Source organism: Bolinopsis microptera, chromosome 4, assembly GCF_026151205.1.
Source record: "Bolinopsis microptera isolate Bmic1 chromosome 4, MBARI_Bmic_1.0, whole genome shotgun sequence".
Lineage (NCBI taxonomy): Eukaryota > Metazoa > Ctenophora > Tentaculata > Lobata > Bolinopsidae > Bolinopsis > Bolinopsis microptera.
The window spans coordinates 351,815-377,288 of record NC_087075.1 but is presented as its reverse complement, the minus strand read 5'-3'; the positions used below and the strand labels follow the sequence as shown (position 1 = coordinate 377,288).

General features: G+C 37.6%; 3 protein-coding genes across 5 annotated transcripts in view; all 3 read left to right on the top strand.

Annotated features, from left to right (window-relative positions):
- Positions 1 to 2,454, top strand: part of LOC134814108 (aspartate--tRNA ligase, cytoplasmic-like) — a 99,324-nt gene extending 96,870 nt beyond the window's left edge. For both annotated transcript variants that reach the window (XM_063822141.1, XM_063822142.1), the window contains exons 8-13: positions 317 to 409; positions 641 to 742; positions 928 to 1,051; positions 1,451 to 1,655; positions 1,870 to 2,016; positions 2,136 to 2,454. In XM_063822141.1, the coding sequence (XP_063678211.1) occupies positions 317 to 409; positions 641 to 742; positions 928 to 1,051; positions 1,451 to 1,655; positions 1,870 to 2,016; positions 2,136 to 2,262 (798 nt within the window). In that variant the 3' untranslated portion in view covers positions 2,263 to 2,454. The remainder of the gene's footprint in view (positions 1 to 316; positions 410 to 640; positions 743 to 927; positions 1,052 to 1,450; positions 1,656 to 1,869; positions 2,017 to 2,135) is intronic.
- Positions 1 to 25,474, top strand: part of LOC134814109 (glyceraldehyde-3-phosphate dehydrogenase-like) — a 91,982-nt gene that overhangs the window by 3,610 nt on the left and 62,898 nt on the right. The window contains exon 1 of one of the 2 annotated variants that reach the window (XM_063822144.1): positions 6,028 to 6,059. The exons of the other annotated variant lie outside the window; for it this stretch is intronic. The gene's annotated coding sequence lies outside the window, so the exon portion shown is untranslated. Of the gene's footprint in view, positions 1 to 6,027; positions 6,060 to 25,474 lie in introns of those variants that run through there. 2 annotated transcript variants of the gene reach the window in all.
- Positions 6,029 to 25,474, top strand: part of LOC134814324 (S-adenosylhomocysteine hydrolase-like protein 1) — a 44,096-nt gene continuing 24,650 nt past the window's right edge. The window contains exons 1-3 of the mRNA XM_063822420.1: positions 6,029 to 6,061; positions 16,095 to 16,265; positions 25,212 to 25,317. Coding sequence (XP_063678490.1) covers positions 16,152 to 16,265; positions 25,212 to 25,317 — 220 coding nt within the window. The 5' untranslated portion in view covers positions 6,029 to 6,061; positions 16,095 to 16,151. The remainder of the gene's footprint in view (positions 6,062 to 16,094; positions 16,266 to 25,211; positions 25,318 to 25,474) is intronic.

Genomic DNA, 25,474 nt, shown 5'->3' with positions numbered 1-25,474 from the left:
TGATATCTGGCAAGGAATCAAATTATTCCTATTTTCAAATGATTAAAGTGCAACGATTTAGAATTTGCGGTTGAAATCTCTGATAATAATAGTAGAGGGTCTTACCGTATTTCTATTCTATACTTTTCTAAAAAGTGATCCGATAATGATTGGATTGATTCCTGGATATTTTCATTTGCTGACCCTAATGAGAATCTCTAAAAAACCGCTGATTCTAAATTGGTGCCATATGTTTTAAAGTCTTATAGTCGTAATGAAATTCTCGAAGTTTATAATTATAATACGAAATTTCAGATTTGACGAGTATCTGTTTCAGGTGTCGTACTTCAAAGGTAACGCATATCTAGCTCAGTCCCCACAGCTGTATAAGCAGATGGCAATATGTGCTGACATCGAGAAAGTCTTCACGGTTAGCAATTGATCCCCTTTTTCATTTTTGGTTATTAATCAGTTCATTAATTTCATAAATGAAATTTAAATCACTCGCTGTTGATGGTTGCGTAATTTCTGTCCTGGCCCCTGCTAGGTTGAGGCTGGCTTTTCGTTGTCATCCCAGCCTCCTTGAAATGATAATGTCCTCTTTTAAACTCTAGAGGCTAGCATTTAGGCAGAAAGGAGCAAATATATGATATATTTACAGGTAGGAGCAGTGTTCAGAGCAGAGGACAGTAACACACACAGACATTTGTGTGAGTTTGTAGGACTGGATATTGAGATGGCGTTCAAAGAACACTACCACGAGGTGAGCCGTCTTTTATTTGACTTTACATTTTTACTCATTTTGTTAGTTGTATTTAATGTTTCACGTTAAATTTGATTAAATATTAACCGTGAACCCAATTAAAAACGAGCCTTGACCCGAGCTACGCTATACTAACGAATCAATCACCGATAATTAATTTTTCGATTAATTGGTCTCACAATTAGGTTCTGACAGTGATAGGAGAGATGTTCCTGAGCATGTTTAAAGGACTACAGACTAAGTATGCTACCGAGATAGATACTGTGTACAAACAATACCCTCAAGAAGCCTTCAAGTTCATAGAACCTGGTTAGTTTTATAGATACTGTGTACAAACAATACCCTCAAGAAGCCTTCAAGTTCATACAACCTGGTTAGTTGTATCGTATTCTTTGAAGTCTGGGTGAAGGGGAGGAAGTCTTCATTTCCTGCTCGTTGATTGAAATGCAGAGATGATTACATAATTACTAGCTGGATATATTATTATTATTATCATTATTATCACAGTATGCCTCACTGTAGCTGTCGTCCTTTAGTTTTAAAGAGAGTCTTTGATTTAGTACACGAAGAGTTTTGTTGGCCACATATTATATTGAAAAGAAAAGAATGCAATATGCATAGTCTCAACAGATCCTTTAGCGTTGACAGAATGTACTATAATATATAGTTAAAGGTGATAACAAACTCTTATTTCTAACCTTCTCGCAGCCTTGAGACTAGAGTGGCCGGATGCAATCAGCATGCTACGTGAAGCAGGGGTAGATATTGGAGACTTTGAGGACCTCAGCACACCTCAGGAGAAATTCTTGGGCAAGTTGGTGAAGGCGAAGTATGATACAGACTTCTATATTCTGGATAAGTTCCCACTGGCGATCAGACCATTCTACACCATGCCTTGCCCTCATGACCCCCTGTAAGTGCCTCACATTGTCTTATCAAAATCTGACCTCTGATATCTCAAAAAATGGAATTGATCCTCAAAAACTTCAATTCTTTTAACTTCTAGTGCGTTTCCAAGTTAGTAGAAGAATAATGTTTTAAAGTAATTATATTTCTGTAATTATATTTCTGTAATTATATTTCTGTCCCAAAGATTTGACTAGAAAATATATCACAAATATTTACAGATACAGTAACAGTTACGATATCTTTATGAGAGGAGAGGAGATAATGTCGGGCGCTCAGCGTATCCACGACCCCGCAATGCTGGAGGAACGGGCAAAGGTACACGAGATCGACCTTCAGACCATCAGATCCTACATCGACTCTTTCAAGTAATATATCCCGCTCAAGTTATTCTTCTATTGAGCATGAATCGAAATTTTCGTTATGTAGGTGTAATTTCCGTTTTATGCCGCTTAAAAGTCCTAGAAAGTGATAAGCCTAACATCAGGTTCGGAGCGAGTCCTCACGCTGGTGGAGGAGTCGGAGCCGAGCGAGTCCTCATGTTATATCTGGGACTCGACAACATCAGAAAATCGAGCATGTTCCCTCGTGACCCTAAACGACTGACGCCATAAGTATAAGATGTTTTAGATGTTGTCATGGCTTAGGACAGGATACTAGTTTTGCTTTAACTGGGTTTAGCTGCGCTAAATTAGCTTTCATTTGAAGACGTAACGCTTTATCTATTATGGAGCGAGTTTACAAGGAACATTCCTGTCCTAATCTTTGTTTTAGCGATTTTTAAAGAATTGCTTGGGGATCTTTCATCTTTATTTATTTATTTTTAACGGGTGTACACTGTACATTAGAAATTGACGGTTCACTTATTGATAAGAATTGTTGTTCTATTTGTCACTACTCCGGCTCAAACAACACGGCACGCAATACTCTTCCAGAGTTTACTTATTCCGTGTAACAATATTTGGAACGCGGTCGAGTTTCTCACAACTGGAAATATATGATTTTCTTCAAACCTTCTAGATATTATTACTGATATCTCAAATTTGGCACAAAGAAATTTACCCAAACTTACATAGATTATCAGTCTTTAATAGCCATCTTACTATTTGGAAAGTTTGAGTAAAATTGTATAACCTTTTTTGAGAAAATTAATCCAAGTCATTTCTAAAAACAATCGATTTTTGCCTTTTTGATTCGGAACAGATTAGCAAAAAGTCCTTCACTGCGGGGCCCGAATCAAAAAGGCAAAAATCGTAGCAGTGCGGGCTACGTGTGAGCATCTTTTTACGTAACGCGCGATAGCAAAACTGTAATGAAAACACTCTGTATGATCACAAGTCGCACACAAGTGTTTTTTTATATAAATACCAAACTCTAACTGTCATGAAGTTGTAACTACAAACTAGTTCGGTCCGAGCTAACAGCCGTGACCAATGCGTGGGGGTCTACTTACCTGTATGCTGTAGTCTACAGGTGAGTAGACTCGCCGCCCACAACTATTATATTATTTATTATATATATTAGCTCGGTCTCACCTAGTTACATCTTCATGACTGATGACAGTAACGAGTCGTTCACATATTACGTAATCAGCTGAGGGGGGGGTCCGAATGATTACGCTAGTGTAATTTTGATACAATAGCTATGTGTAAAACTAATTACGGAGGGGGGTAAAAATTTTCCAAAAATGATAACGTAATATGTTAACGACCCCTAATTTAAATTATCACTCACGAACGTGTATATTATATAAACGTGGTATTAATGCTTTTCAAACAAAGTTCAACCCTGGGCCTGGGTAGTGGGTTTGGACAGGATATGCCCGCGTTTAAAATATTTCCATCGCGTTACATTACATAATTCCCAAATTATTTGTTATATACAGGGTGGCCCAAAAGTAACTGCCCACACACACAACCCTTTAATAACTCACATAATTCTTTTTAGAATTGCACCGAAATTTCAGAGATTATAGCATATGGGTCAAACTTAGGCAAACCAGTTAGGCCACGAGGTCATGTACTGTAATGTAATATTTATATATCTCATTGATTCACGATGTCAATCCTTCGCAGCTCGGTAAGGCCCAGTGGTGCATCTCGCCGATCTACCGAAGAAGAATTATTTGATGCACGGCGCGGCCCAGTAGTGCATAGCGCTACAATATATTCCAATAAAATCTACAAAACGTGTTCGCGCGTTCCTGCAACTTAAAAGTAGTATCTAATACTAGTACTACTAGTATTAGCAATTAGATTCTTACAGATTTCTGGGAATCAAGAATAACCAGAAATATACGCCGCGCGTTTTCTTTTGCGCGTTTTTGTCCAAGGAATCAACAAGAATCTAGCTAGATCTCATATATGTAATGCGCTCGATTCGAAAGTCTTAAGAAATAAGACCCCCTGTGAGCGGCTTTTACTAATTCGCTCGCCCAAAAATTTTACGTGACTTTGGTTTTTATGGTTTTGTTCACCTAACCATGTGCTTTCGCGCCGCTGCGGGCGTCTGGATAGAGCAAATGGTTTTGCAGCCGTACAAAACGGTTTTACACAAACCCTAACCCTAACGATAAATTAGCCTAACTTCCTTATATGGTCATATCACGTGATCGAGACAGTTTTTCGCCAATATCTCATCAGGGGAGCATTTTACCCCTATGTCATGGGTGGAAATTCGAAATCAGCGTCCGAAAATACATCGATTGAAGTTGATTACAACTGTTGGGGGCCTTTTAGAACAATCTCGAAGATCGACTGTAAAGTGATTTAGCACGCGCCTGAGAGCAACTGATTTTAATTGAATTTAAATATTAACTAGTTCAAACTTTTGCACAATCAACACCTGATGCGAGCAAAGTGAAACAGGTATGGTATGCAAATGATGCAGCAGGTGGAGGCAAACTGGTTGATGTTCTTAGATGGTGGGATAAACTTAATGAAACCGGGCCACTGTTTGGCTAAGGCAGCCAAAACATGGCTCATTGTTAAACCACATTGCAAAGAGAGAGCTGAAAGAATGTTTCCCAATATACAGGTATCAGAGGTTGGGCACAGATATCTTGGATCATTCATTGGAACTGAGGAGGGGACAAAATCGTTCGTAGATGGACACGTTCATTTGAGATTGAGGATATTGGTAAATATAAGTGACCCTATTAAAAGGCACAGTGTAGGTGACTTTGTCACACTATGAAATTACACAAACCCTTGATGGTTAAGATAATCGTCTCATCCTCTAGGCTAACTTTGTCACTTAACGATATCTTAATCAGGTGATAAGATATCGCTTAAATACGGCCGGCACGGAAATGGTTACATTGTCACAATATAAACATGTGACGGAGTAAATATGGACCCCTTGCTGCCGTTTTTGACAACATTTTTGAGTGTCCAGTTGATTGGATGGGTAAATATGACCATTACCTACATATTTGACGACTTTTTTCGTTAGATGGTGCACTCAGGTTTACTCTGTCACACATTTAAGAAAACATGTGAAGAATGTTTAGGGCACCCTGATAAGCAAAACTGAGTAGTGTACGTTTATTTGATGGCCTGGAAGTGCTAGGAATTGTTATTATATCATATAGTCGTAAGGAATTAAAACACAGAAGGCACAAACAAGTTTACTTTGTCACATAATCTTGATGATATCTGAACATGTGTGAAATTAAACAAATAATGATATACCAGCTTAAACCCCTTATATTACATACTATGGATCAAACAACACTGCTTGTACCACGCACCAGTCACATAAATCATTATCGGGTGGTAATATGTTAACAGTGTCACAATTAAACTACTGCACCATGGTCAAAAATAGGGTAATTTCGTCACAAAAAAAATATTATAACTCTGTTAGCTCCTTGCTGGCAAAATAACTAGTTCATTGATGATAAAGTTACATAGTATTCTAATAGAGGTATAGCTCTTCAAAATAGGGGCAAGACATGTTTACTTTGTCACATCAGTTATTGTAATCGTCATCAGATTAACAGATCTTTTTCGTAGTTTGGATTGATTAATATAGGCAATAAAGCATCCTATGCCAATTTTAACACACTATCTTGATATTGTTGGGGCAGGGAAAGTTAATTTTGTCACATTTTCAGCGTCTTTGACAAATTAATCTAAAATTGTTAAACTTGAGCTCTGATGTTCTAGACAATATTCTACCAATCGTTTCTGAAAGAATGTTGAATTCTAATAGAGTTATAGATCTTCAAAATAGAGGCAAGACATGTTAACTTTGTCACATCAGTTAGGTAATCGTCATCAGAATAACAGATCTTTTTCGTAGTTTGGATCGATTAATATAGTCAATTAAGCATCCTATGTCCATTTTAACACACTATCTTGATATTGTTTTAATACTTTCAACACTACTATATAACAAATAATTTGAGGACCCCGAAACTCCTGAGTTACATATCTTACAAGATTTTTCATCTGTCTCCATCTTACCAAAAGAATGGTAGACTCCGATCAAAGCTCAGGGGGGCTGGACTCCTCAAATAATGTCTTACAGGGGCAACATGATAACAATGGTAATGATAATGACAATGATGATAGTGCCAGCCCCCAGCCCCCTTGTATTGTTGTGAACGATCTACGTATGTTAGCTGCTGATGGAATCTGCAGAAACTGCTCGTCCGATACTAAAGGAGAAGTGGTATGTTGTTATGAATGTAAGAGCAATTTTCACGCTACTTGTTATGAAATGAAGGACAATAGACGTGTTAACTTTACTGATAATGTATGCTCTCCGTCCTTACTGAAATCTTTCAATGCTAACACTGAATCAAAACAGAAAAGTAAACGTTTTGGAAATTTCCTCTTCCATTGTGACTCTTGTGTTACATTAGAAAACCTGAGAAACGCTGCTGATTTAAAAACCCATGTGCACACCCTTGAAACCAAAATGTCAAAACTAGATGCTGACATAGTCACCATAAAAAATCTCTTGTTAAATCCTGCCACTTTTCATGGGTTAAGTATGGCAGCAGAAAACAGTTCTACATCACCGACCCTCCCTCCAGTTAATAGTATCCCTGAACATGGCGTCCACAGTAGCGTCATTGAAAATCCCTGGTGTGACAGCAACAGAGTAGAAAAACTGAGACACCCAGCTTCAGTAATAGTCTCTGATGCAGGAGAAAAAGTTCCATTATCTGACCTAAAAACTATTATCACAGAAAATAACATTTTTGTAGATAATACCTTCGAAAACAAGAAAGGTGAGACAGTTATCACTACATCTAGTCAAGCTGATCGAACAAAGCTAGTTAATTCTATCTCCAAAAAATTTCCCCATTCTGCTCTCAAGCAACCTATAAACAAATTGCCTACGATATCCATCTCAGGGATTAGAGATGAAATCACACCTGATGATCTCTTTGAAACCATTATGAAACTTTACCCTGACATCAAGTCCCTCATTGATTCTGGTGAGACATTCTCTGTACTCTCAGTGCGCAAACAAAGAAATCATCAAACAGAGAAACCACTGTTCCAAGCTTCTGTTCGAGTGAGCAATGCCATACGGAAGTTGATAGAAAATCGTGACAATTTCCTATCAATAGGACTGTACCGCTGCAAGGTATATGATCACTTTTACATCAAACGATGTAATAAATGCCAAAAGTTTGGTCATTACTCAGCCCAATGCAAAGCATCTAACCATGTCTGTGCTCATTGTACTGAAGATCATGAAACTAACTCATGTACAAATAAAGACACAAATTCATTCCATCCCTCCTGTGTAAACTGTAAAAATTCTAAGAGAACTGATGAGCAATACACTCACTCAGCCACAGACAGATCATGCCCAGCGTATATCTCTGAACAGCACAAGCTTAAGCAATCAATCTCATATTACACCCAAAAAAACTGGTGAAGAACAAGACTGGAGTTAAGAACCTAAGCATGAGATGTGCAAGCTGGAATGTTCGCTCTCTTAATAACAAAGTTGACCATGTTATGAACTTTTTAGAAGATAATAATATCTCTATTTTCTTTGTCACTGAAACATGGCTAACTGATGAGAACAATAATACCACTGCACAAATAAAAAACCATGGCTATAAACTTTACCAAATGCATCGCAAAGACAAATCAGGTGGAGGTGTTGCCATAATCTACAAATCATGTGTTCGTCTAATCAAAGTTTTTGCCAACAATGACGGTTCATTTGAGGCAATTAATGCAAAACTGAAACTGGTTGATGGGTCTGTCGTATTCTGCTCTTGTATCTACCGTCCACCTGGGTCCTTGGGAAAGTTCCTTTCTGATTTTGAAGATTTCTTGACTGATGCATTTTCTAAATACAAGCATTTCTTGTTATGTGGGGATGTTAATATGCACCTAGATAGAATCTCTGCTCATGTGAGTGAGTGGAGCACCATACTATCATCTTTTGGGCTTCATCAACTTGTCTTCTCACCAACACATAAAAAAGGTCACATTCTTGATCCTGTCATTGCTTCACACAAAGTAGTAGATCAAAATTCCGTTGAGGTGATGCAAAACATGGCCAAAAGCTTTCCATCCTGTGACCATTATCCAATTGTATTTCAGCTTCATAAGCCTCCTGACATTGACAAATGTGAAAAAGTCATACGCTTTAGAAAGATCAGAGACATAGATCAGGAACAATTTAAAGGTGATTTATCTGTTGCTCTATCTGAGTTGGTTTTTGAAGGAAAGAGCTTCTGTGATGTTGTGACTCAATTTGATAATGGGTGTCAACATATTCTCAATTTACATGCTCCAGAATATTCCAAAACCATCAAAGATATTCCCACAGCCCCCTGGTTTGATGGTGAATACAAAGTTGCAAGAGCCGAAAGAAGGAAAGCAGAGACAGCCTGGAAAAAGTCAAGTCTTGACATTGATCATTCTATCTTCGTTCATTTGCGAGAGCACTGTTCAGAGCTAGCTGACAAAAAGAAAAAGCTGTTTTTCTCTAATACTTTCCAAAAATACAAACATTCACAAAAGAGCCTCTACAAATTTGTAGACACTTTCCTGGATAAAGAAAAGAACCTCACATTACCATCTTCAGAAAATCTTCAGGAAACTGTAAATGACTTTAACCATTATTTTACTGAAAAAATTGAGAAAATCCGTGCGTCATTTCCCAACACTACTGTGACTAATAGCTCTCCAAACTTTAATGGCCAGGCATTATCTGAATTTAGAAAAGCTACTATTTTTGAAGTTAGAGAAATGATCAAAGAATCTGGCATCAAAACCTCATCGATTGATCCACTACCTAAAGAACTCCTGTCAGAGCACCTTGAGCTAATCCTTCCTACCCTTTGTGATATTATCAACGTTTCCCTTTCAACCGGGAGTATGGAGGGAATCAAGCTAGCACATCTCACTCCTCTTATCAAAGGTGATTCCCTAGACACTGAGAACTTAAAGAATTATAGGCCCATCTCTAATCTTACATTCATCGGTAAACTCATTGAGCGCTTTGTATTAAAATGCCTTAATGAACATCTAACCAAGAATAATCTCAACATTGACCACCAGTCTGGTTACAAAAAGCATCATAGCACAGAGACACTCCTCATTACCATAGTCAATGACCTCCTTATAGCCAGCAATGAAAACACAGCTACAGTTGTAATGCTTTTAGACCTGAGTGCTGCATTCGACACTGTTGATCACAGCAAATTAATCAACATATTGAAGTATGAGATTGGGATTGAGGGAACTGCCCTAAAATGGTTCACCAGCTTCATCCGTGGCCGTTGTCAAAAAGTCAAGATCGGTGACCTAGAATCTGAAGAAATTGTTATAAAGTTTGGTGTCCCACAGGGCTCAGTCCTTGGCCCTGTGTTGTTCAATATCTACATCCGCTCCATTTATTCTTCTGTAAAATCAAAGCAATTTCTGATCCATGGCTATGCTGATGATCATCAGATTTACAAGTCATTTTCGTCTGCTACAGAATATGAGGTCCTTAGCGAAGACCTGCCTTCCTGCTTTCAAGAAATTGAGAGCTGGATGACGGATCACTTCCTTCTACTGAATCCTACAAAAACGGAGATTATAGTTTTTGGTTCAAAACGTTTATTGTCGGAATTAGAAATTGGTGGTGTCTTCCTTAAATCTTCTGTCTGTATAAGACTCGTTAATGTTACTAAAAACCTTGGCTTTACATTGGATTCCTCACTGTCTCTAAATCCTCAAATAAAGAAGCTCAAAGCTGCAAACTGCCACAAGATGCGAAACATTGCAAAGATGAAACCATTCCTCTCTGAAGCCCAAATGCAAATCATCGTACAATCTCTTGTTATTAGTTCCCTTGACTACTGCAATGTACTTTACTTTGGAACGAATCATTCTGTTTTGAAACAGCTACAATCTCTGCAAAACAGAGCATGCCGCTTAGTTAAAGGTCTAAAGAGGAGAGAAGAAGTTGAGCCCTACTTAAAAGAACTTCATTGGCTCAAGGTACAAGAACGTATTGAATTTAAAATACTCCTGCTAACTTTCAAACTGCTCCATGGGCTAGCACCTTCATACCTGTCAAACCTTGTCAAGTACAATTCCAGTGGTGGCAGAGATGTGTCTCTTCATTGCCCCATAAACAGTCCACCCAGAGCCTTCTCTTCATCTGCTCCAAGATTATGGAACAATCTTCCTCAAGAAATCAGGAAATGTGTAAACATCAAGGACTTTAAGGGAAAACTTAAAGCTCACCTGTTTAGAAAGTCCTTTGATTTGTACTGAGTAACTTATCCATTATAGAAGGTTTTAAAAAACAATTTACATCTATAGCAGGTCATTTTTACGCTTTAAATTAAATTATTTTAGGCTTTTAATTTTCAAGGATTTTTGGGCAACATTTAAGATAATAATCTTTTTTGCGTTTCATTGTGTCTGCCAACAAAATTGTATTGTAGGTCAGAAGAGGAGGCTCTATCCTGGGACACCAACATTTTTTGGGTTGGCACCCGGGAGAAAGCTACCTTATTCTTTGTATTTTGTCTCAAGTACTAGAGCATTTTTTTCCTCTCTTTATTTCACCGTCTCTACTTTTATGTTGCCCAGATTGTTTGGTATGACTGTATTGGATCTTCAGATATAATTTTTATCGTCAGTTACTGTTCTGCAGTAATCTCTTTCAATCAATTTTTATTGTATATTGGAGTATTCAGATTGTTTGTATATTTGGAGTCTATAGAATTTCTATAGAATTTTTATAGAATTTTTAATATTTTAGGGAATTTCATTTTTATTATCCTGATTTTTACATTTGATAGGCTGATGAGTTTCATAATGTGATTTCTTGCAGTCATCATCCTTTCCTCAAGTCCTATGTTAGAAAACCTGCTAAGCCTGCTTGTTAGGTGCATCTGCCTTATTTAGTCACGATTTTATTAACAGTTTTTAACGTCTGTTTTCTGAACAGTTTCTTGTTTCACCTAAGGCAAAGATGCACACTCTCGTTAACTTAAGTATCATTTACAGCTGAGCATAAGGGTTAAATTTAAATTATTTAACCTTTTGGTGCTGTATAAAAATAACATTAATTTATTATTATTATTATTGTTGGGGCAGGGAAAGTTAATTTTGTCACATTTTCAGTGTCTTTGACAAATTAATCTAAAATTGTTAAACTTGAGCTCTGATGTTCTGGACAATATTCTGTAACCGATTTCTTTCTGAAAGAATGTTGAATTCTAATAGAGTCATAGAATATATAGATCTTCAAAATAGGGGCAAGACATGTTTACTTTGTCACATCAGTTATTATAAGAGTTATTATAAGAGACTATTTCATTCTATAATCATTATTTTTAACCTATTTACGATTTCGTATCATTTTTTGTGACAATGTAAACATCAACTGATCTTAACTTGCATCAACTACATTGTCATCATGTAAAGTTTTCCCGCCTTTCAAACCAAAATCAGATATAAATAATTCGCCCAAAATTTAAAATTCCATATATTGTGACAGAATTAACCTCATTTCCCAATAACCAAGTACCTGTATTAGCTAACTATTCGAAACAACATATTTTAGGGCTATGATTGGTAGATCAACCATCAAATAATGAGTTAAAAGGTTTTTGAGGACACCTCACAGTAGAATAGAGACCTATGGTATTCTGAGTGTGACAAAGTTACCCAAATATTGCCTTGTAACCGTTCGATCCGTGCCCTTTAACCAATGTTGTATCATAATTGTTAGATTGACCTAATCTACTATATTTCAGACCAAGGAATGATATTTAGACAACTGCAGTTAACCAAGTCACACAAAATGTGACATTTGAACCATTATAATGCCTAACAACAATAGATTTTCTTTCTGAGCAGTGCATATGGGAGTATGGGTTACGTGGCTAATGTTCAGAACTTCTGAACGTGCTAGGTTGATAGATGTCAAAATTAAGCCACTATCGTCGAAAACGCTATCATTTTTGTTTACCAATATCCTCAAACTCAAATGAACGTGTCCAGATAGAAAAGTTGATGAATGGATCAACGATATTGAAGATCTGGCAGACACTGCTAAAAGGGAGACTCAAGCAGCGTATTCTGCATTCAACTATGGGTTATCTAAAAGATGGAATTATGTATGTCGAACAACACCTGGCATCAGTCAATACCTTAGGAGACTAGAATACAAAATTCAAGAATCCTCTATACCAGCAATATTGGATAGGTCTTTTGGAACCGACCAAACCAGCAGAAAACTCTTTGCATTACCAGTCAAAGAAGGAGGTCTAGGTATGTATGACCTAAGTTTGATGTCCGACCTAGAGTACAAGTATTCCTGCCAAGTAACATCAGATCTTACAGAAGCAATATACAATCAACACCCAGATTTTTATGATGATCAGGAAAAACTTGTAGAGATCAATGCCCAAATCAGAAAATCAAGGATTGAGTTTTTCAAGGAGAGAAAAGATGAGGTTAAAAAAGACCTGAATGAAACCCAAAAATTGCAATTAGATCTTACATCAGAGAAAGGGGCAAGTTCCTGGCTGTCATCACTCCCGCTCAAATCATTTGGATTCTGTCTCAACAAGCAAGAATTCAATGACGCCCTAGCCCTTAGGTACAACTTTGGAATAAAAGATGCTGCAAGAAAATGTGTATGTGGAAGTGACAACTCAATAAACCACTCATTAATATGCAAAAGGGGTGGGTATGTATCTCTTCGCCACAATTCATTGAGACATGTGTTAGCAGAGCTCTTAGAAACTGCTGGCTGTAAAGACGTTACCACTGAACCTCTCCTTATCCCTGTCAATGGGAGAGAACTTCCTGCAGGGGCCAACAAAGCAGATGGTGCTAGGTTAGATGTTAGTGCTAGGAGTATATGGAACCCATTGGAAAGGGCATTTTTAGATGTAAGAGTATTTCATGCTCAAGCTCCTTCCAATAAGGCTCTTGGATCTCCAATGAGTATGTACACTAGCCATGAGAGACAGAAGAAAAACATGTACAACAAAAGGATTGTTGAAGTAGAACATGGAACATTTACACCAATAGTCCTATCAACAACAGGTGGAATGGGAAGAGAAGTAAATACTTTTTTCAAAAAGTTAGCTGATAGAATGTCTAGAAAATCAGGACAAAGATACAGTGAGGCAATGACATTTATCAGGAAAAGAATAAGATTTGACTTATTGAGAACAACAATTATAGCTCTTAGAGGAGAAAGAGGGATAAAAAGTGGTAGCGCTGTTAAAATATCAGAACTAGATATATAAATTTAGAGCCAACAAATTGAACTGGCTACTTCTACTACTTAAAGGGTTTTTATAAAATTTACTAAGATTTTTTATTGAATTTCATATTGAATTTTTATATAGGGTCAATGCTATATTGTGTGTATATTGTTTGATTTTTTTTCTGGGAAAAAAAGGGTATTGTTGTGACAAAAAGTCTACACTAAAACATGCTTTAGTTTATATTGTGTAGTTCAAGGATATAAAATGCAGCTTCATGGTGGATATTAGAGAGCTGGCGAAAGATTATGGCCTTTGTATCAATGGTTATAATAAGCTATAAATATCTTAAACTATACAGTGCTTATTAAAGATTTCTTTATACTTCATTCTCAGATTAGATTTTAAAAATTCAAAAAGTAGGGGTTTTGTTTTCAATGTAGTCGAATTAGATAAAAAGTTACAACAAAATTTTTTTCAAAAAAACCTCAAAAGCCTATTCCCAAGATTGAAATTTGAGGTAAAATGGGTTTTTTTGGGATTGGACATCCCCTTTAGTACCATGTACTAACTGTTTTTCTGGGAAATGAGCAGCAGACCCACCACTTAGTACACAAGTACTAACTGCGTTTTGGAAGAAAATATGACCCACCCACCCAACGTCACGTCACGTACGATTCTGACCATAATGATCCCCCCCCCCCCCCCCCGTACAGACTGCAGTCATAAACACAGTCCAGTCACCAGGCGACCATGGGGACTTCTGGGGTTCAAATTTTTCCGGGTGGCCCCACCCCAGCCCTTGTAGGAGTGGGCATGTTGTATTATCAGAGATCTCAACCGCTAATTCTAAATCGTGAATAACTGTAGTTGAGACTGACTTTTTTACCTACCTCAGGGTCCAATGAGCATTAAACACGATCCTGTCCACGTAGATTTGATCGTCAAAAGTGCTTTGGAGAGCTGGACGTCTCTGAGACTTGCAATTCAACATGGTTTTGTAGAGGGTAATTCTGAGGAAAAGTTTTCAGCATTAACAGAAGATTTGAAGGATCTTTGTTTGCAGGGATCTGATCAACTTGATATTGAAGAACTTCTAGAATCCTCAGCTTATCACGATTTCAATTTTCTCGACGAGGACGGTTCTTTTAAAGACCTTGCTAAGGCTATTGTGACTAGTCTTAATGAACTTCAAACTGAAACATTAAACCAAGTTACAACGAAACATTTTCCCTCGGTCTCGGAAGCCTTGAAGAAATCGGTGATGGGCGAGGATAGGACAGTTGAAGTGGAAGAAGGAGCAGCCTTGTCAGAAATGATCTGTGAAACGTCTATTCAAGAACAAAGCACTGAATCACATGATTCTGTTAAACAAAAACAAGAACCTATCATTGATGAGGACGGTTTTCAATTAGTGCAGTCTCGAAGAAAGAGATAGTGTAGGATAAAGTCATGATCATGATCCTTAATTTTATTTGTCATTTTAATCTGAACTCGAATGCCAATTTTTTGAATTATTTTCTGTAATTTGTTCGGTTTTGGTTATGTTTTATTGAATAAAGTTGTTATTATTGGTGTCTGATATGGAATTAAATCTTCTTTCTTAAATGGAAACATTGCTATTCGGCAGTAAGTCTTTATGAATGAACTTTATCGACTCTTTTTTCGCTTACCAGGCTTAACTAGACGCACCTTATTCATTTAACGTTCGGATTGAGGAACCATTTAAAAATAGAGCCGATTTCAACGGTCGTAGTACCTTAGTTTTATTCCGAGCGTGCTAAATCATTGCTCAGATTGGGGGGTACGAGTTTCGAATAGTCATTCAGGGCCAGCTAGAGAACGGGTTAAAAAAGTCACGTGACGGTCGAGTGTAGAGTGATTAATCATCATCCGTTTTATTCATCTAGTAATATAATATACGCCCCAATTCAGGGTCAGGGTCAGGGTCAGGGTCAGGGTCAGGGTCAGGGTCAGGGTCAGGGTCAGGGTCAGGGTCAGGGTCAGGGTCAGGGTCAGGGTCAGGGTCAGGGTCAGGGTCAGGGTCAGGGTCAGGGTCAGGGTCAGGGTCAGGGTCAGGGTCAGGGTCAGGGTCAGGGTCAGGGTCAGGGTCAGGGTCAGGGTCAGGGTCAGGGTCAGGGTCAGGGTCAGGGTCAGGGTCAGGGTCAGGGTCAGGGTCAGGGTCAGGGTCAGGGTCAGGGTTAATTGTATTAAATTATATTTTCGGGGGGTCAATTGTCGGGGGGTCAATTGTCGGGGGATCAATTGTCGGGGGTTTAATTGTCGGGGGGTCAATTGTCGGGGGGTCAATTGTCGGGGGGTCAATTGTCGGGGGGTCAATTGTCGGGGGGTCAATTGTCGCCCACCCTAATATACGCCCCAATTCCATTTTGTATTTTCCATACTGATCTCATTTAGCTAAAATTAAAGGTAAATATAAAAACGAATTAGCCCTAGCACTTAGCAGCATCCCGGAGGAGTTTATAACACGCCGGCACGCTCAAGGTTATATTAAAATAACCCCTCGTGCTAAAGCACTCGAAATTATTTTCAACTTTTCCCGCGTGTCACGGGAAAAGTTGAAATATAATCCCTGTGCATGCCGGCGTTATGTATGATATAAATAAAAAATACTGATACTCAAAAAAACCGAATTCTCCAATTAACCTTCATAATAATTAATACGTACAATTAGAAAATTACGGAGCATGCAGTTTTTAAAACTTTACTATCTAAGGAAATGGCTGAAGCAGTACTCTAACTCTAACCTAAAGAAGAAGACATCCTCCAGAAAACATGCCCAACTTCCCAAAGATAGGTCCGGATAATGACAATGGCGAGGCCTCAGAACCTCCACCCACTGTTCCCAAATCACTGCGAGCAGCGCAACCACCCACCCCGCAAGACCAGGTGAGGTTATACACAACCACCCCGCAAGACCAGGTGAGGTTATACACAACCACCCCGCAAGACCAGGTGAGGTTATACACAACCACCCCGCAAGACCAGGTGAGGTTATACACAACCACCCCGCAAGACCAGGTGAGGTTATTATACACTTTGGTGCTATAATATTGACACACTTGTTGCTATAGTGATATGCAACATGAGGAATAACCATTTCAGGGGATAGCTGTTATGTTTACTCTGATGTGTTATTTAAAACATTATATAAATAACAGGTAGATATAATAACATATGTAATGAAGAAAGTAACAGGATACGATTCTAGAATCACCACTCTTCACACAGATAGTTAATTTTATGTTTTACTTGATTTGTCGTACATGTGTACATGGTGGACAATTAGTTTTACCCAGCTTTTGCTTCTTACATTTTGACACCGTGAATCTTAACTTTTTACAAAGAGAAACGATAATGTTTGTTCCAAAAATAATATTTAGTCGGTGCCTCGTTCTCAGAAACCCTCAGAATTTCACAATGTGAATTTCTATCATGTATGCAGTATCGCCAGTATGCACACTATTCAATGTATTATATCGTGCAGACAGCAGTGCTTGAGTGGACTAGTGCTGCAGTCGCTTCTTTCCTTTATCTTCACTACTAAGCTACTAATTGTCCTTATATTTCATGCATATATATTTCATGTATATATCAATTCGTTCATTAGTTCACATGTAATGATGTCTTATTTGTTTTAGTAAAATATATTAGTTTTAACGGGTCTTATACATTGTATCATACTGTAACTTAGTTAGTTGATGTGACACTTTACCACTGCCTCCCCAGCTTTAACTCTCATAGCCAGTGTAATGAGTCAAAAATGTAGCTCTAATTAATTACTCATATATATGTAGCTCTAATTAATTACTCATATATGTAGCTCTAATTAATTAGTCATATATGTAGCTCTAATTAATTACTCATATATGTAGCTCTAATTAATTACTCATATATGTAGCTCTAATTAATTACTCATATATGTAGCTCTAATTAATTAGTCATATATGTAGCTCTAATTAATTAGAGATAGGGATATATTAAAGTATATTGTAGGTATATTAAAGTATATTAAAGTATATCCCCGGGTCAAAATCGGGAAAAATCCTACATTTTAATATACTTTAATATGGCCCCCCCCTCCCCCCAGGGCGGCGTGGAAGACCGCAGTCAAACCTTTTCTCGCTGATTCTACAAGACCTTAGTGTTCGAAAATTATCGTTGAATAATTTATGTGATTTGAACTATTTAACGTTAATTGCTCAGAATAGTGTTAATGGAGAAGTATGCAAATTGCATGACTTTTGTTTCAGAAAGATTAGGGGACAGAAATGTTTACTTTCGTTTACTATCTGTTTCTTAGAGCTTTTGTTTATATATATTATATATATATAATGTAGCTCTAACTAATTGATTAATTCCCATTAATTAATTGTTATAATTATTTAATTCTATTAAGTTCTTATCTGGTTTACAGTAAACTGAGTTAGATCGTGCAGACAAATTGAGTTCCAACTAATTTATCAGTACAGTATTTGGCGTGGTATCTCATGTACACATAGCTCTACGTCAAGTTACTCACGTAGTACCTGTTCAATAGCTCAAAGGAATTTGGATAATATACCTGACAGATATTGGATAATATACCTGACAACTTTTCAACAGCACACTTCACTTGATTGCTGTATTTTCAAGTATTTGCCCTGCTTGTGCTACTCTGTCTTATCAAGTATTTGCCCTGCTTGTGCTACTCTGTCTTATCAAGTATTTGCCCTGCTTGTGATACTCTGTCTTATCAAGTATTTGCCCTGCTTGTGCTACTCTGTCTTATCAAGTATTTGCCCTGCTTGTGCTACTCTGTCTTATCAAGTATTTGCCCTGCTTGTGCTACTCTGTCTTATCAAGTATTTGCCCTGCTTGTGCTACTCTGTCTTATCAAGTATTTGCCCTGCTTGTGCTACTCTGTCTTATCAAGTATTTGCCCTGCTTGTGATACTCTGTCTTATCAAGTATTTGCCCTGCTTGTGCTACTCTGTCTTATCAAGTATTTGCCCTGCTTGTGCTACTCTGTCTTATCAAGTATTTGCCCTGCTTGTGCTACTCTGTCTTATCAAGTATTTGCCCTGCTTGTGCTACTCTGTCTTATCAAGTATTTGCCCTGCTTGTGCTACTCTGTCTTATCAAGTATTTGCCCTGCTTGTGCTACTCTGTCTTATCAAGTATTTGCCCTGCTTGTGCTACTCTGTATTATCAAGTATTTGCCCTGCTTGTGCTACTCTGTCTTATCAAGTATTTGCCCTGCTTGTGCTACTCTGTATTATCAAGTATTTGCCCTGCTTGTGCTACTCTGTCTTATCAAGTATTTGCCCTGCTTGTGCTACTCTGTCTTATCAAGTATTTGCCCTGCTTGTGCTACTCTGTCTTATCAAGTATTTGCCCTGCTTGTGCTACTCTGTATTATCAAGTATTTGCCCTGCTTGTGCTACTCTGTATTATCAAGTATTTGCCCTGCTTGTGCTACTCTGTCTTATCAAGTATTTGCCCTGCTTGTGCTACTCTGTATTATCAAGTATTTGCCCTGCTTGTGCTACTCTGTCTTATCAAGTATTTGCCCTGCTTGTGCTACTCTGTCTTATCAAGTATTTGCCCTGCTTGTGCTACTCTGTCTTATCAAGTATTTGCCCTGCTTGTGCTACTCTGTATTATCAAGTATTTGCCCTGCTTGTGCTACTCTGTATTATCAAGTATTTGCCCTGCTTGTGATACTCTGTCTTATCAAGTATTTGCCCTGCTTGTGCTACTCTGTCTTATCAAGTATTTGCCCTGCTTGTGCTACTCTGTCTTATCAAGTATTTGCCCTGCTTGTGCTACTCTGTATTATCAAGTATTTTCCCTGCTTGTGCTACTCTGTATTATCAAGTATTTGCGCTGCTTGTGCTACTCTGTATCATCAAGTATTTGCCCTGCTTGTGCTACTCTGTCTTATCAAGTATTTGCCCTGCTTGTGCTACTCTGTCTTATCAAGTATTTGCCCTGCTTGTGCTACTCTGTATTATCAAGTATTTGCCCTGCTTGTGCTACTCTGTATTATCAAGTATTTGCCCTGCTTGTGCTACTCTGTATTATCAAGTATTTGCACTGCTAGTGCTACTCTGTATTATCAAGTATTTGCCCTGCTTGTGCTACTCTGTCTTATCAAGTATTTGCCCTGCTTGTGCTACTCTGTATTATCAAGTTTTTGCCCTGCTTGTGCTACACTGTATTATCAAGTATTTGCCCTGCTTGTGCTACTCTGTATTATCAAGTATTTGCCCTGCTTGTGCTACTCTGTATTATCAAGTATTTGCCCTGCTTGTGCTACTCTGTCTTATCAAGTATTTGCCCTGCTTGTGCTACTCTGTATTATCAAGTATTTGCCCTGCTTGTGATACTCTGTCTTATCAAGTATTTGCCCTGCTTGTGCTACTCTGTATTATCAAGTATTTGCCCTGCTTGTGATACTCTGTCTTATCAAGTATTTGCCCTGCTTGTGCTACTCTGTCTTATCAAGTATTTGCCCTGCTTGTGCTACTCTGTCTTATCAAGTATTTGCCCTGCTTGTGATACTCTGTCTTATCTTCAACTAATGTGGTTTCACCTCTCTGTTTTCATCTCTGGTGCTCTTTTGAATATCTGCGGTTTCGACGACTTAAGTTTAGTGTTTGATGAGCTAAACTCAGAATGTGAGGTTTGGTGTTTGTTGGGGGCCAGGGGGGGGGGGGGGCTTTGTTTTAATTGTTGCTCTGTTGATGACATCACAGTGTAAAACTTGGATAGTGAGAACTAAAGATATAGGAACTTGAGTAGCAGTGCTAAATAGGGGGGGGGGGGGGGGGGGTGTCACGTGCTAAATAGCTCACGCCTCTGTTAACTGAGTTTCTAATTGTCATTGTGAGTACTCTGCTACTCTGTCTTATAGTATAAATGTGTAACACTAGTCGTTAGAGTTAGTAGTACTCCACTACTCTGTCTCATAGTATAAATGTGTAACACTAGTCGTTAGAGTTAAAGTAGTATTGCTTAATACTGCAGAGTCTACATACTACTACAACTGATTGTAACTGATAAAGCACTGAACCGTTGTAATTGTATTATTGCTATTGTCCAATTCCAGTTGTTTTATTTCACCTTGCTGTGAGATTCTTCACACGATATCGTTTTATTTCGTTAGCCACTATTCAGCCCCCACTAGTCATGTTAATATTGTCCATTTCTTCGCAACTTCCATTGTATAGACACAAAACCCTTTGGTTTCTTGAGTCCATGCCTAACCTTCCGAATTCCGACTCTTAATGATTCATTCACAATGTATTGGATGATTGGAGAAGCTCAGAAGCTCGGGTAAGCAGTTCTTAAAGAGGCACACTGGAATGACATCAAATAGACTTGACTTATTATTAGTAAAACTATTATATATTAGGAAAGCTCTTAATAAAAGTTCTGAGTTCTGATAAGGGGACTTCTGTAAACTGATCAAGTCTACACTTTGCATTCCGATTCGATGTAGAGTCTTTGGTACCTTGCTCTTCAAGAAAATATTTTTAATTTAATTTTCAAAATAAGAGTAAATGGTTTTTATCTTCTTGAATTTGTCAGCCACTTCGATATCTTCTCCATTAAGCAATTTGTTGGAGCTATATTTCATATCTAAAAGTTTATTTATGAATTTGTTGGTCCCTTTTGAGTCTCCTATACAATTCTATCCTTCTCCGAATAATAATTTAACGGCTTAGTGGCTCAGTTGGTTAATCCGCCTGGTATTGCTTGAGGTACCAGGTTCGATTCCCGACTCTGTCACTAGCCGTGGGGTGAGCGTCGTCGACGCTCAGCTAAGGATCCTGAGTGGTCTATGCAGCCCCCCGGTCCACTCAGCCAAATACTCGAGAAATCGGGTGTGAGGGTTAAATGAGGAGCTGCCCATTGCAGCAAAGTCTCGGGCGAAGAAAGTATGGTACACACTACCTTAACCGTCACTGGCCTAATGTATAATTGAATCCTTCGGCTTCCTGTAATTGGCTGGTTACACACTTGTGTAACAATGTGGCTGTTGGAATGTCCGAAGTAAAATAAGTGTTGAGATAAAAAAAAAAAAAAAAAAAAAATTCTTTCTGTCCCGTATACGTATTAAAAGACGATTTTGCTCTGAAGCTTTCGAAAAGCATGGAAATATCGTCATCGGCTTGTTTTGTTGCCGGATATGTCACGTGATATGATTACATTCAGCTGTTTACATGACGAGTGAGGAGATAGCTGAAACTACATTCGCACAAATTATCGGAAATAAGGTAATACACGTTGCAGTTACACAATACACATTTGTTTTTCTGCAAAGTAGTCAACTAGACTACAACAGCTAACAATTAAACAATTAACCATGAAAATTAGTTGCCTGAAATTACTGTAAACGCGCTGAACACCTTTAATAGTTCTTATCTAATTAGTTGATTGTTTATCCTTTATAGAGCAGGTTCGAACTAATGAAATTTAGTCTGGCTTGACAAATGAAGATTGTTAAGCTAACGCTCCAACTTATTGCTTTTCAACTTGGTTATAGATAACATCTAAGACTTATTTCTCTTCTGTTCTGTTCGGATTTTTTTTCATCCACCAATTTTGTGAAGCAAAAAAGTAAATGATAGTTATGGATAGACAATAGTGAAAAAGAGGGATTTCGGAGATCATTCTCTGTGGATCGAAAAATGTCGTCTGTTCTTCCTTCCTTCCTTCCATCTGTCCGTCACACGAACATTTTTGACAGCAAATTAAATTAATTATAATCGGGCGCAGTGTATATGGCCATGGTAAACACTAAATGTATCAAACTTCTCATTCTATTAGTACAGCATACAGCTAGCTGAAACATTTTGTTGATTGTGAAAGCTTGAAATGATAATCTTGCAAATTTGATTATAACACACATAACAGTCGTACAGGGGTTATATTCCTCGACGCGCGGAAAGTTGAGAATAATTTCGAGTGCGAAGCACAAGGTATTATTTTGAAAATAACGCCAACGTACTTTAGCACGAGGGTTATTTTAATATAACCTTAAGCGTGCCGGCGTTTTGTGTTATAAACTCCTCCGAAGTATTGCTAATTGCTAGGGCTAATTCGTTTTAATATTTATTTTATCGTTCATTGTAGCTATATGAGATCAGTATGGAAAATATGAAATGGAATTAGGAGTATATTATACTACTAGATATTATACTATATATATTATATATATACTACTAGATAATATAGTATGTTATAGTATATTATACTACTAGATATTATACTATATATATATAGTATATTATACTACTAGATATTATACTATATATATATACTATAAATACTACTAGATAAATAGAACTAAAGTGTTATGACAGTTGAAATTGGCGTTCTATTTATACATAGTGCCTCTATTTATACATAGTGCCTCAGTCCAAACGTTGAATCAATATCAATAAGGGGCGTCGAGTTTAGTCTGGCAAGCGAAAAAAGGTGGAGTTGATATCGTGTCATGAAGTTCATCAAACTAGACGACTATAATACATGGCTCATATCAAACAGTGCAATTGCTACGACAAAATTTACCGCACAAATGTAACCGTAAATACAAGTTCTGGAACTCGCCCAAGTAATGTAAGCAGTGTGCTGGAGCTTTGGCAGCGCCTGCAATTCAACTAATACGTACGCGTAGATCAAGTATATTCATAGTTCTTACGTTAAGTCATAGGTCACGTGACATAGGTCACGTGATGCACATCGCAGTAGTTAGTCACGTGTTTATCAGAATTGATTATTCTAACCCGGAGGTGTTTATAAGCCTAAGCACTTGGCACTAAGCAGTAAGCAGTAAGCACTAAGCAGTAAGCAGTAAGCAGTAAGCAGGGTAAGCAACGACTAAAGATTAAAGAAATGAGAAGAATTGGCCCCCCCCCCCCCAGAATTGTGCCCGTTTGCTGCATGTTCTGATCAGTTCACTTCATAGCACATATTATAATGCTTAAGATCCACGGAACCACACATACTTCATAGCACATATTATAATGCTTAAGATCCACGGAACCACACATACTTCATAGCACATATTATAATGCTTAAGATCCACGGAACCACTCGTGATTAAAATGGATTTCGATATAATATTGACTTGATGTAACTTTCATCTGTGTAGGATATAATATGAAGCTGAAAGTTAACTATACTCATGTCTTATACAAGTACAAATTCAGCTCATGACATAATGCAGTTTAATGTAATGTTAAGTTTGTGGATGAAATCTAGCGAAAACAGACGAAATTATTGTTTACTTATAATCTGTAATTGTAGATACGTAGTACGTACTACATACTACAACTAATAGTTATAGTATGTTATTAATTAAGTATAGTACATTACTTAGTACAGACTACAGTCAAACCTCTATTATATATCGTACCTCGATATACCGGGCAGCTTCCTTTCCCCAAAATAGCCAAACTGTTTGTTAATTAGCTCGTGTCGTGCAAGGAATGTGATTTATCATAGCTGATATCGCATTTGGTGGTTGAGCCCATATCGAGCTGTATTCTATCACAATTCGTGCATACATAAGATCCTAATGGTATACAAGATTTAAAGAGTTACAAATTAGAATTTTTGAATTACAATTGTAATTGTTGAAAACAATAATCACCGCGGATCACAGTCATATTTATTTTAAACATTTCTTGTGTTCATTTGAAGTTGAGGATATTGGTACAATATTAAAAACCCTATTAAATGATAGTTCGATGATGTGAACTTTGTAACACTATGAAACTATATATCTAACTAAACTAGATCATATAAACCCTCAATGGGATTCTTTCACTTCGCTAGTTTTACTGGTGCCATCAAACATCATTACTGTTGCATTAGTCAGCCAAGGTTGCGGGACCAAAATACCAAGTTTCAAGCAAGTGAAATCAAGAACTGGGTCGGGAAAGCAACCAGGTTAATAAATCTGTTTACTAAAGATAAGACTAAGGTAACAGGCCAGGAACGGTAGGGACCAGTGGTCTGCTTCTCAGATCCTTAAGTTAAAGCAGCAAACTGATAGTATATAATACACTTTACATGTAATACAACAACTACTACTACTGCTACTACTACTATAATACTATACTGTATAATATGAGACACTTTACAGGTATTTGAGAGGATGGAGAACCTCTCAATACTGGGCACTTTTCGTTTCCCCTGAGATTTGACTGTAGTATCCTTGAATATTTTTTTCTTCCTCAGGATTAATTCATTATTCGTTTCAAGGGTTATTAGATTGGGTCGTACCCTCGTATATTGACAAATAAAAAGGGCGCAGTACTATTTATTGTCATTGTAACTGATTATACCTTACAAGGTTAAAATTCTTCTTTTTAAATTGCAAGTTATTTTTTCACTTCTCTTCGCTGATTGCGTTTTCTTTCTGTCCTTGAGTTGAATATTCTTCTCCATTTGCAGAATCGAACATGTCTCTTAAATTTATCCTGGTTTTGGCTTTTAACTTTCGAAAATACGAATTGTTCAATAAAACTCCACGCAGATACCATTGCTAGTTGTGCAAATTTACTCAACCTATCACTACAGAATATCACAATATTTTGTGGTGAAATGATCATTTTAGAATAGTGATATGACAGAGGAAAGGTATCCTGTATTTCACGATGCAAATTCATCCATCAAGGTAATAATCTAGTGGGTTACCATATACCAGTAACCACCAGTAACCACTAACCACTGGTAACAACTGGTAACCCCTGGTAACCACTGGTAACCACTGGTACCGGTAACGAATAATATTTGCTATCCACTTGTCTACACCAACATAACAACTTCATATCACAGGGGAGGCACCTGCAGAGACTGGGTCACAGTGACGGGGTAAAAGCAAGCTACAGGAGGGAGAAATGGAGGAGCAGGTCCATGTCCATATCCTCCAATGGTAATGATGGTACGTCATCTCATTTTACTTTGTTAGAAACAATATTATGATTAGTTTGCACTTTGCTCGTAATCAAGAAACTGCCACAAACTGTTTAAGATATTCTGGTTTCTGTGGGCAGGGGGAACAGAAGAAATAGAATTTAAGTCGTTGGAGTCCATCTTCA